The sequence below is a fragment of the Amborella trichopoda genome, chromosome 13 (assembly GCF_054954075.1).
Source record: "Amborella trichopoda isolate Santa Cruz 75 chromosome 13, AtrichopodaSantaCruz75HAP2 v2.0, whole genome shotgun sequence".
In the NCBI taxonomy this organism is placed as follows: Eukaryota; Viridiplantae; Streptophyta; class Magnoliopsida; order Amborellales; family Amborellaceae; genus Amborella; species Amborella trichopoda.
Genome location: NC_142348.1, coordinates 52,238,742 through 52,251,903, shown reverse-complemented (window position 1 = coordinate 52,251,903; position 13,162 = coordinate 52,238,742). Strand labels below are relative to the sequence as shown.

Below are 13,162 nucleotides of genomic sequence, written 5' to 3'. Positions count from 1 at the left end.
CACCCACAATTATACTTTTCTCGACTAAACATTACACAATTCTACCTTTTCTCTTCAGATTCCCGGAATCATTGCCCACTCGAACACTGGAGAATCAGTTGCAAACCAATGTGGAAACATCAACCAACAAAATAAGATGTTAGATGAAGCATTGTAGGAGAGGGAGAGAGTAAATAGAAGTCTCAGGTGGAGGGGAGAGAGTGGTAGACGACTAAAGAGAGAAGATAGAGGTCAAGCATATTAGGAAATTATGGGCGGTTTGAATGAAGAAAGGGAGAGGGAAATAAAAGAGAGAGAGAGAGGGAATCCGGAAAGAGAGAGAGGCGTGGGTAAAGCGGGGGATTAAAGCATGCGAGTTACACCACCGAGTCATGATGAGAGCGATAACAAAAAAAAGAAAAGAAAAGTGTTTGGATTGTGGATAAAGAAAGGTGGGTTTTTCCCCTTAAATGAACCACAAAGGTTCAGAAGCCTGGGCCGTTTTCACCAACTCATCCATTGCTGTCAATGCAAGCTCTGCAAGCATCGATCTTTAGGGTTTCCATGTCCCCATCACATTTAGTATCGGACTAGTGATGAAATTAGCACCTTGGGGCAACGAAGCGGTAGTTTTTTAGTAGAGAAAAGGTATAATAGTTGGTGCAAAAGGATCCATCCATACTCTCTCTCTACGATGCCTCTATGAAGACACCCCTTGCATGGGTGCTTCTTTCAAGCAACGATGTCTTGGAACATCTCCACACTAAAAAGAGCATTATGGTACTAAGACCGTAATGATATCCAACTTCATTACGGTCTTCTTATTACCTTAAAGCATTTAAAGAACATTACGTTACTAACAATACCGCAATACTCATTACAGTACTTTTAATACCATAATGTTTTTTACGATAGAATGTAAATGGTAGTTTGGTCCAAAAAAAGCCAAAATTCGTGAAAGAAGGTGTGGGTGAGGTTTTGGAAAGTTTGGGTTATTTTTCCAATTTCCTTAAAATATAGGTATATTAGCGATAATTTTTCAAATTTTTATTATGATTGTAGTAGAAAATTGTCCTCGTACACCTGTTAAAATCAATTTAGATTTTCCTTTTTATATCCCCTACTTTCACTTTCTATTTACCTTAATAAGTATACAATACAGCATATACTTGAGAGAGTGAAATGTTTTTTTAAGTGGGGATAGGGCAGAGACGCATTCGAAACATTTCCATAAATTACCCATCAACCTCGTGATAGATAGATTTCCAAAAATTACCTGTCAACCTCGTAATAGATAGATTTTTCAAAAATTACCTGTCAACCTCGTAATAGATTTTTTACCTCACAGCGCGTAATAGATTTTTTTTTTTGTTATTTTTTGGGAAATCTAGTAATAGATTTTTTACCTCCGCATAATAGATTTTTTTTTTGTTATTTTTTGGAAATCTCAGGTAATTTCTTTCTATTTCCTTCTTATAAGATTTCGTTATTTTTTTGAGAAATCTCAGTTAATCTCGTTAATCTATTTTCATTTTCTTATTACTAAAGTATATCAAACAGTGTAAATGTCATATTTCATTTATAACCTATTATTACGTAATAGATTTCTACCCAATCGGCCCAATTAATCTATTATCACGTAATAGATTTCCACCCAAACGGCCCATATTCCACTTGTGAAGGTCCCAATAAAGCTATGAAATTAGCAAACGAGGGAACAAGAAGAGACCACGAAGTAATGCAAAAGGCCGCCATTAAGAGTTTTCATATTCTATTCGTGCACTTCCTCTCTTTAGGGTTGACAAAATGTAACATTAGGTCTCACAATTTATTTTGAGGTCTGCAACTCTAAAAACATTCATATTTCTATCAACTTTCACTGTTTTTTTTTTTGCCCAAAAGTATTATTTATTAAAGCAATGGAAAATTGTTTCATGGGGCTGGACCGCATTTTTACATATGCGGTCCAAAAAGGGTAAAGCATTTATATTAAAGATGGGTGCAAGTAAGTGTTAAATTTAAAAACAATGGAAACTAACGGTCCAAATGTTTTTTTACTAGAATTATTATTTTTAATTTTCAAAATTTATTTATTTATTCATATTCATGATCTCCATGTTGGAGATTACATATCCTTAAAAATTAAATCTTAAAATCCATCTCAAAAATAAATTTATCAAGAGGGCCGTATTTCTACATATGCAGGCTTGGCCGCATAGGAACAAGTCCAAAAGCAATATATCGATTTCAAGGTCTAATGCAAAGCCAACCACGTATTGTACCTTCAAATAGGCCAAAAATTTGGACATGCATGCAGTGCTAGTAATTGGCTGTACGGCCCAATCCGGACTTAAAAAGAAAAAGTAGGGCCTCGGCCACAAACTGTGGCCCCACAACCAGGCTATGACCCAACATACCTCGGCTCTAATTGGGGCAAGGATGGCTCTATGGGGACAAGGGACAGGCCCGATCCAAGCCCGGCTCATTGCCACCCCTACATGAATGGGTCTTGAAAACCGAAGAGCAAACCTAATCACCAGTTCTATAAACACCTGGTTTGTTTGGATTTTTTGAATTGATTATGTACTGTTTCAATAAAACTAATGTTGATAATGAATTATATGTTTTTTGACGGCATTCGTCAAAAAATTATCTTAGATAAACTTTTAGCAATTGAGTGCGTATACTATGCTCCCTCAAAGTAATTTATTTCACATATAAGTTTATCTTTTTGAAAAGCCATTTTGGTTTCATCTAAAGTAATTTGCTAAAAATGGCATGTTCTTATCTAGAAATCACTAAATATAGATATAAATATCAAATAAATAAAAAATATTATATACAATAAAAAAATATGTACCAAACAACTAATAAAAAGGATTACACAAAGCATAATAATTTCAGATAAGATAGCCTATTAGAAAAAACAAAACTGTAATTCAGACCTGCCCCAACTTTATGGCAATTATATTTTAAAGAATTATCGCTTACTGTCATAAAATTTTGTCAATATTTTTAGTATTAAATTTTTCATAATATTAATGTTATAAAAAAAAAGAGAGAATTAAATGGATTGCATGCTTCTATGGGAATCGATTGTATACTTCTTGGCTCGGGCGAAATATCTACTTTGTAAGATTTTTTTTTATTTGAAATTTTGCAAAATATCTTCGATTCATTAGAGGAACAATTTCAACAATGGGGAGATTTTGAATCCTTAAAACTAAAGTTTTAACTTATGTGAGACTTTTTTAAACAACAAATATTTCTAAGGAAATTTTCTATAAAGTTTCCATCATCATCATATGGAGTTGAGCTATAGGCCATTAAAGATTATCCGGAAATATTTCAATAAAAAAAGTCCCCAGGTTCTTAGGGGTGGCAACGGCTCGGGTTTGGTTGGATCCAGACCAAGACTCGAATAGTACTGAGTCCAGGTTTTGGACCTAAACCTGATCCATCAAGTTTAAAAGTTAGACCCATACCCATATCCATCGGGTCTTGGGTTTGGTTGGGTTCATTGTCACCCTCACTATGAGGTTTTGTTTATTTTTTTAATTTATTTATCCGTTATTACTATCATATACCCATATTATTGGCAACAAGGTCACAAACACCTGCCATTAATAGCTAAAAATGACTACGAGTTCTTATTGTATACTATTGTTAATAACCTCAAACGAATATGGCCTAAAATATTTTTTCTTCAATAGTTTACGAGCATGGGTCGGGTCCAACCAGACCAGGTTTTGGACTACACCAAACCCTCCGGGTCCTCCCATACCTGAACCCGTGTTGGGTATACCCGGCAGGTCCAGGTCCATTGCCACCCCTATGTGCTATAGGTAGTTGGGTTGATCTCCTAAAACGCGCCCAAAGCTCGCAACAGGCTAGGTCATACCTAGGCCAATGTCACGACTGAGTGAGGCTAGCCCATCCAAGTATGTGCTAGGGGTGGCAACAGATCAAGTCCGACCTGGACCAAAATTAACTGGACTGGGGCCTGGTCCTAAATCCAAAAATATAGCGTGGGACTCGGACACAGACCCGACGACCCCGCCAGGTCCAATTTTTGGACCCATACCCGTACCCAAATCGGGTCTACCCCTCATATACACGTATGTGCCAAGGCCGGGGAAGGGGTAGGGCCCTTTTGGCGGAGTCCAAGTATTGCGGACCATGCCCATAGGGGCCCAGCTGCACCGACTCAAGGCTGGCCCAGCGTATTCGCCAGCCTTACGTTTTGTATTGGTACATGATTTCTGGTACGTCGGTGCACCTTAGATTTCCTCTTTATGAGTGAGAAGGAGAAAATACTCATCTCCCTTCTTTCTTGAAAGAACTGCTCTCTCTCTCTCTAGATTGGGATGTCGGCACAGAGAGAGAAAGAGAGATAGGGAATGACTACAAAGGCCATGGATTCAGTGGAGCTTGCTTAACACGTGTGAACGAAATCGTTGGGGGGTCCCTCAGTCTCACATGCATTGTAAAGGAGATCAAATGTCTAGATACAGAGAGAGAGAGAGAGAAGAATAAGTTGGAAATGTATTCTCAAATATCTTTCTTTTTATGTCTTGATATCGAAATTGAAGTTAGGTGAATTATCCATCGACATCATCATCAAAGCTTTTTTCCAACTAATTGGAGTCAGCTATTTGAATTTTGGTCCGTCGTTCTGTTCTATTAAGGACCGTACCTTAATTCAGGCTATTTGAGATCGGGTACACAAATTCTATTTCACTATATTTTTTATGAATTAATTTATTTAATTATGAAAATTATGTCCAACATACTCAAAATTTGATGAGAATGCTTCTATAATAATAAGCGAAATTTATCAAATTACACAACTTTTTAATTGTTTAACGTTGTACTCTTTTTTCTACTATTCCAACTCAAAATCATGATCCTTTCCATAGACATTTTGAAACTAAATCAAAACATATAGGTAGATTACTAATTAGTTCTTGCTTTAGGCTAATATTAAAGATTATGTAGAATTACTTCGGCGATATTTTAAATTTAGAATATACACATTATCTATTTATATACTATAAAAATGAAAAATGTTCACATAAGATGTCAACTTTATACTAAAGAAATAATACATAATAATACATTTTCTTAAAGGGGTGTAGTTTGTACAAGACGTCGACCTTAAACAATCAAAGCAAGGCACACCTCTAAACTACGTTGGAAGATACAATTTTGGTGTCCAAAACCATTATGATGATCTAAAAATATATTTCTACTCCTAATTTTAAAATTTAAAGCTCCAAAATAATGCAGATCGATCAAAACTATAAACGCTTGAAAACCTTTAAAATGAACGGTTCAGATAATGTATTATAAAATATAGTATTTTTACAAATAAAAATCCTTCTTTCCTTGTTTCCATATCCACAGTTCTTCCAACAGTCAACCAAACGACATTATTTTTAAAACCGGTTGTTACATATACTAGAATCAACAAAATCAGGTATTAAGAAAAACCCCGACTTTACGTATCCATGGATCCAAACGGACCCTTAAAGGAAGAAGTGCTAGAATCTTCTCATGCTTAGAGAGAGGGGTTTTTCAGGTTCCTGTGTATAGGCTTAATTTCATGTAGCATTAAACTTTTGCACGTGTGCAGTCGACAACATTAATGAAAGGACGCTCTCAGCATTCAAAAAACAAAGAAAATGGCCCCCACATTGAAATGATGAATACAACTACTCAATTCTCATATCTACGCATATTAAATGAATACAGCCTCATCCCTAAGTATAATAATATACAAATTCTTACACATAAAATGGGTAGAGAGAGGAGAGAGAGAGAGAAATTAATAATATACAAATTCTTACACATAAAATGGGTAGAGAGAGGAGAGAGAGAGAAATAATTACACATAAAATGGGTAGAAAGAGAAATATTTACATATGAAGCCTATCTTTATGATATGCTTTTTGTTTCTAAATGGTCCTAGAGAGAGAAAGAGATGTGCATGTATTTATGATTATTTGTTTCTCTCTCTATCAAACTGTACACAAGGCTTTGTCGATTCGTCAAAAGCCAAAAACCATGCAAGGCTCAACAATGATACAAAACAAGAACACGGCCAAAATCCAATAAAACGGCCCTGAAAAATCCAAAGCTTATCCTACTTTTATCAATAGCATAAGTGGCTTGAACTTGCCGGGGAAAAAGCAAGCTTTTGGAGCATTCATCTACAAGGCTTCTGAAATCTTGTGTGTCGATTTTCTCTCTCTAAGATCCTGTGGCTGAACTTTCTCTCTCTAAGATCCTGTGGCTGTAGTTTCTCTCTCTAAGATGGTGCTGGTCGTGTTTGATGAGAGACGATGGACGGTGATGGGGAGGCCCTTGGGGAAATCAATGAATGGGAAGGCCGTTGGGATATCTGGTTCTGTCACTTCCCATGTAAAATTGAGGACGAGGTGATGAATAAAAATGGCCATTTCAAGCTTGGCTAAATCTGCACCAGCACAGAGCCTCGGACCACCACCAAATGGCATGAAGTTACTACTGTTGTTGCTATCCTACAATCACAAACCATTTCTCTCTCATAAAAATATCTCTTCCTCCCAATGCTCTTTCCCTCTCTAGAACCTCTCACTGCAAATCCTCTTGCATTACAATCTACAAGTTTGCGTGAAGTTGTTACTTTTTCTATGTATAAATTGCCTTCCGGATGTTTTTCTATGGGCCTGGTTCAGTCAAAAATCATTTTAACTGTTAATTAAACTAAGCTTTTTTTAAAAAAATATTTAACGAAATAATAATTTATAAATATGAAATATATAAAATTTCCCAATTATAATTAACATGTGTAACTAATAAAAATAAGCAGATTCGACGAGCCAAAAACCAATCAAACTCTCTCGCTGCACATCCTATTCGACGAGTCCCTACCGAGTTTGTTGAAATGAAATCACAAGTTATTCTCCCTCCTCTCTCTTCTACGTAACTTGCGATGTGGTGAGACATGGAATCTCTATCTCACTATTATTATATTGAAAAAAGTTTATATAGGGTTGCAATTTTAATATGTAGAATTACATATGCGTCTCAAAAAATCTATCGGAAAAGGTTATTTTAATATTGAAAAACCCTCTAATTCATCATCTCGACATCGAGATGCATAAATATGGAAAAAAAAAAAAAAAAAAATTTAGTCTTAAAAATAATACATCTTGTAACACATTGTCTAGGCCGTCCATTTTCAGGATTTTCACGTATTTGTAGATCTACTTGATTTTAACTATTTTTGAAATTTAAAATTATACAATTAAATATAAAAATAAAAATTTAAATTATCCTAAAAAAATTTATATCAAAATTACATATTACGATAAAATTTAAAAATGCGACTTAATTGAATTGTTTAAGGTGACAACCTTACATAAACCACACCCTATTATATTATCAGCTTGAAGTGAATCTCGACCTCCAAATCTCTCCTCTCTCTTTCTCTTCTCTTGTAAGTAGTTTCTCTCTCTAGGCCCACGAGTCACCATCTGCCGTTATATTACTAGCTTGGGTGAACCTGAAAATCTCTCTCCTCTTGTATGTAGTTACTCTCTGTAGATCCACGAGTCACCATCTGCCGTTATATTATGAACTTGGGTGAACCCGAAAATATCTCTCTAAAAATCTTTCTTTCTCTCTCTACCTTTGCCGTTATATTATAAACTTGGGTAAAAATCTCTCTCTAAAAATCTCTCGTTCTCTCTCAACCTTTAAGCGAGAGTTAGGCACTTGACATCATTATAGGAAACCTTAGCAGGATTGACTCGTCAAAAGAAGTGCAAAGGTGTTGCATTTTGAAGGACACATGTTGTACTTAAATTAATCCAAATTCATGATTGGAGATTATTATCCTATCCTAGGATGTTAAAAGCATTTAAAAAACTCACCCAATTTTATACTCGTGTCAAGAAAAAGCATTTTCTCTAAATTGAGAACTCATGGAATTTATAATTATTGTTAAAATGTTGTTGTGTATCTTTACGTACATATAACTTTATATGTTCATCTTAATTGAGCAATTGAGAGTTAGTCGAAATAATAATATAGGTTGGCAATCAAAGAGTTAACTAAAATTTGTTAAAACAGAAATAATATATGAAATTATTGTCAACTCATTCTGCTTTATAGTTAAAATCAAATTGGTCAATATTCAAATAGATATTTTATGGACACATAACAAAAGACTCATATTTGAATCTACCCTTCTCCCTCACATACACATAAAAATTAACCACCCATTCGCTCATTCTACGTCAAGCACCACCCGTACTCTCTCTCTCATATAAAAAATTTAACCACACATTTTCTTAGTCTCTAGTAAAAGGAAAAAATTTATATAAGGTTCCAACCTTATAAGAAGTTCAGTAGGAAAGAATGTTTTGAAGTTAAAAAAATCTTCCCATTGATTATCTGACCTTAATATGGATAGCCAAAAAATAAATAAATATATCTTATAACAAATTATTTGGACTGTCTATTTTCAAGCGTATATAGATCAGCATCGTTTGTAAAATTTTAAATTCCATTATTTTGAATATGGATTTTCAATTTATTACAAAGTTTCCAACACCAAAACTACAAACTTGCGGCAAAATTAGACACTTATATAAAATATAAATTGGCACCATATAGCAAATCCCCACTCTCCCTCTCTCTCTCTCTCTCTAAATTAACAACCCATTCATTTCTCAAGATTGCAAACGCCCTTCTCTCTCTCTAAACTTAGTTACCCATTTTTCAGAGTATGGCAAAACCCTACTTTCTCTCTCTCACTCTCACTCTCTAGGAATATAGTGAAGCACTGTATTTAAATTCAACCACGTTTCATTCATAGTGATGTTATTGTGTGCATTTTCCTACTGACCTGCCATCTCCAAGGATTAAAATGATGGGGTTTGTGGTGGTTGAGAGGGTCCAAATGCACTGCTGCAAAGACAGGAAGAACTTTCCACCCTCTTGGTATGTCGTACCCTGCTTTTCACAACAATACAAACAAACCGTCCTTACCATACTCAAATCCCTCTCTCTCTCATGATATTTCTCTCTAATATATCTGTCGTTCACTCTCTCTCGCTATAAATCCTCTATATCTCTCTATGAATCTCTCTCTTGATCGGTCTCTCTCTCTCTACGAATCTCCCTCTCTCCCTCTCTCTCTCTCTATGAGAGCAAATAATTGATCGACCAACCTTTGAATTGAACGTTGCAAAGCGCCTTGCGATGAACAAACTGAACAACGTTTCCAAGTCGAAGAGTTTCATTGATAACCTTTAAGAATTAAAAAGAAAAAAAAAAAACAAAGAAAGAGTGAACAAATTCATACTTTTGCTCTTGGTTATTTGTGGAAAAAATCCATATATTATTACTAAATCCTTATAAGAAATAATATACTTACACTATGTGTAAACTCCATCCTCTTGTAGTCTTCCCAATTAAGGCCACTGGATTCTCCTTTCTCTCTCTTCTCTCTAGCTATTCCCATATGCTCCTCCTAAAAAGAATTAAACCAAATTAATATGGCTGCTGTTTGTATAGAGCCGAGGCTCTAAACAATCAAATTAGAGCCTACCTTCAAATAGTATCAAAAAACATAATTTCCATACTAAATTTTTTTGTGATATCCTTAAAATATATTTTTCATCTTTAATTATAAAATTTAAAGCTTAAAAAATAGTGTATGTCGAGCATATCTATGAAAACTTGAAAATTGGCCGTCAAAAAATGTGTTACAAGATGCACTATTTCCACACCATTTTTTCTCATATCCATGCATCTTGATGTTGAGATGATCAATTTGATGGTATTTGTGCATCAAAAGAACTCCTTATAGTGAAGTTTTTGAGGTAGGCTCTAATTTGATTGTTTAAATCCTAGGCTCTATAAAAACTTTTCTTAATAAATATAGAAAAGAAAACCATTCTTTCTCAATATTTTCCTTTTTATTTTTCAATAAAACCATTATAATAAAAATAATATGGAAAGCTCTAAACAACAAACTAATATTATTAGAATTCAAACTTTCAGTATTTTTTATCTCTTTTTTTGTTGGGTTTTACCTGTAATTGCTCAATTGCTCTAGGGCATCCATCTAAGAAGTACATGGCCATGGTTATGGCCACTGTAGAGGTTTCATGGCCAGCAAATAAGAGGCTTAGTATTAAATCAAGAATTTGTTCACTTGAGAGATCAGATTGCTTCATGACCCATCCAAGAAAGTCTTCTTCTTCCTCTATTTCTGGTTCTCTTCCATTTGTTCTCATTTTCTTCTCTTCCATCTTCATCTCAAGGACTCCAAGAATGGTCTTTCTAGACTGCACCATCAATGGAAAATACATAAAATAAAAAACAATTACATATCATATGGGTTTTAAATTTTCTTCAGAGTGAGTTTGATTTATTTATTTACCTGTAAGGCTCTTCTATAAGATGTTCCAGGCAAATTGATAGGTGCTGATATAACTCCTTTCATGAAAGTAATGTACTCTCTCTTGAGGCTTTCAGTTTCTGGCTTACCAGGTTTCATGCTCACTATGTTTTCAGCCATCAAATTAAATGTAAACTGCAAAACAAGATTTTTTATATTCAGTTCCCTTATTCAAAATTCAAATTATCAATTAAATGGACAGATTATCAAACTAAAGAAAAAAGGCAAGAGAATTCAATCCTGGGTTATGAGTAGGTAAAATTAGAAGACTAAAGAAAAAAATTTGGATTTAAATAGATAAGAGAATTGAATATTTGATTATGAGAAGGTCACGTCTTTTTTAAGGGATGAATGTTCAGTTTGTATATCCAAGAGAGAGAGAGAGAGAGATAGATGGGTTCCTTAATTAGTGAACACCCCAAAAAACTACCACCTTCTTGAGAGAGTGAGCAGATGGGCGCCTACCAACTGAGAGAGAGAGAGTGAGAGAGATGGGCTGATTCATTACACCATTTTTAGAGGGAGAGAGAGAGATGGACTCCTTAATTACACCATTTTTGAGAGAGAGAGAGAGAGAGAGAGAGAGAGAGAGAGAGAGAGAGATAGAGAGAGAGAGAGAGGGGGAGAGGGAGAGGTTGGGTTGTTGAGTTATTACCTTCAGGCCTCTTCTCAAGGCCAGAGAGAGAGAGAAAGAGAGAGAGAGAGAGAGAGAGAGAGAGAGAGAGAGAGAGAGAGAGGTTGTTGAATTATCACCTTCTTGGCCTCTTCTTTAGCTGAGAAGACCTGTTTCTCTCTCCAAGCACCAAGAACCAGCAAAGTGTGCTTCTCAATCTCATGCAACAAATGCACCCTCAGCTTAGTGTTGCTCATGAAGTTTAGAGAGAGTATTCTCATGTTCCTATGCATATCTCCCACCAAAACAAGCATAGACCATTTCCCTAAAATGCCCTCTATGCTCTTTGGATAGCTGCTCTCAAAGAGCTTACCCTCATTTTGCAATATAAACTTATTGAGCCCAAGGTCAGCTGAAACAATGGTGGGTTCTCCAAATAAATTGGACACAAATATTTTTCCATACCTTCAAAAAGAATAAGCAAAAAACAAAACAAAGAAAGAAAGATAAATAGCATATATACAGAAACATAAATTCATTTAAAATCACTAATTGTTTTCCTTTTTTTTGGTGGGTTACTGGTTGAAATGACGTACAAAATAATCTAATGAAAGCATATTTTGCAATACATTCCTTTCTTTCTTTTTTCTTTCTTTGATGTGGGTGAGTGAATGAAATAAAACAAAAGAATGCATAATTACAACATATGTAGGCATAATTGGCATTAGAAAGTGTTTTGTTTTTTGTGTTTGTGAGTGGATAAATATCTGAAGCAATGGGTTCTGGTTTTTTATTTGTTTCTTGTTGATTTACCTGGATATATGTTGCTCCATGAATTCTCCCATTGAAGTTGAAGGGTGGGGCTTGAGATAGGCCAGGGTTTCTCCCACAAAAGGCCATCCCATTCTACCTGGAGGAACCTTCTGAAACTTTCTCTCTCTTTTCATGGCTCTCCACATTAGAATAGCCACTGAGATTGCAGAGAAAAGGAGGAGAAAAAGCTCTGTTTCCTCCATGGAAAAAACAAAGAAGTAAATAAATAAATGGGGGGGGGGGGGGGGTGGATTTGATTCCCCTGAGTTATTGCTTCAGACCTCCTCTTTGGTCAGAGAGTAAAGTAAGTGGAGAAGAAACCCTTATAAATGGCAGATCTTTCAATGAACTAAAAACAATGATACATAAGGAGTATGCAGCTTTAAAGCTTTCTTTTGACTGGTTTTTGTGCTGTGGTGCTACCCCAACACCATGGTTTTGAACCTTCTTTTTGTGGAGAATAATACCCAAAATACCCTCCAATCACTAGGTACAGGCACTCTTGGGACTTTGACTAAAGAAGACTTGGACTTTCCTTTTTGACCAAAATGCCCCTATTTGGACTCAAGAGTGAGATTTGTGCTCGACACTACTAATCATGGATTTGTGTTTGAGACTAATAACAAAGGCACCTATGGGTATTTATAGTGTGGTTTGCTTAAGAAAGGCCTCTTATTATTAGTTAGCCCTTTTAATTAAGAAGCTAGCTGTCAATAATCTAGATTTGGGACCAGCCTAGGTTATGTGAGACTGGCTTGATTAATTTTGTTTAATTGATGAAGCCATTATTTATGTATAAATCATGGTTTATGGAACTGTATTTGAATAGAGAGGAGGATTTGATTACGATTTTATATTTATTTGGTTTATTGAGCTGTAGTTTAATAGATAGGAGATTTTGATTTGGGTTTTCTATTGGTTCTTTGATATGGATGGATAGCCCCAAGTTTATATGCACCTCCAACAAATCTATGTGACGTCCTCTATCTTATTCATTGCATCTATTGATGAAATTATTTGAAACATCCTTCCTCTATCAAGGAAACTAAGGGGAAGGAAACAATCCTGTCTCCAAAGCTAGAGAGAGAGAGAGAGAGAGAGGCTATTTTGTTATTACAAATTTTTGCCTCAATATGATCTAACAATGTGGACAGTAAACTTTTCTTTAATCCGTCGGATATAAGAAGTGGGTTGTGTTATTTAATCCGTCGGATATAAGAAGTGGGTTGTGTTATGTAGGTTTTAGCGTAAAATTTTAATAATATCTTATCATGAATCATAAACTTTTGTTAGAGTAGAGG

At 35.2% G+C, this 13,162-nt stretch overlaps 1 protein-coding gene across 2 annotated transcripts; it reads right to left on the bottom strand.

Moving 5' to 3' along the window:
• Positions 1 to 5,675: 5,675 nt before the first annotated feature.
• On the bottom strand, positions 5,676 to 12,473 carry DWF4 (Cytochrome P450 superfamily protein). 2 transcript variants are annotated; one of them, XM_011629373.3, is made up of 8 exons: positions 11,862 to 12,473; positions 11,189 to 11,513; positions 10,418 to 10,570; positions 10,068 to 10,322; positions 9,407 to 9,502; positions 9,201 to 9,279; positions 8,876 to 8,982; positions 5,676 to 6,689 (listed from the first exon to the last, which is right to left on the bottom strand). In XM_011629373.3, exons 1-8 carry the CDS (start codon positions 12,062 to 12,064, stop codon positions 6,615 to 6,617), a joined length of 1,293 nt encoding a protein of 430 aa, XP_011627675.1. In that variant the 5' UTR covers positions 12,065 to 12,473; the 3' UTR covers positions 5,676 to 6,614. The 2 variants fall into 2 exon arrangements, with proteins under 2 accessions (XP_011627675.1, XP_006856023.1); XM_006855961.4 differs by having other exon boundaries at positions 5,676 to 6,521.
• Between the last annotated feature and the right edge of the window lie 689 nt (positions 12,474 to 13,162).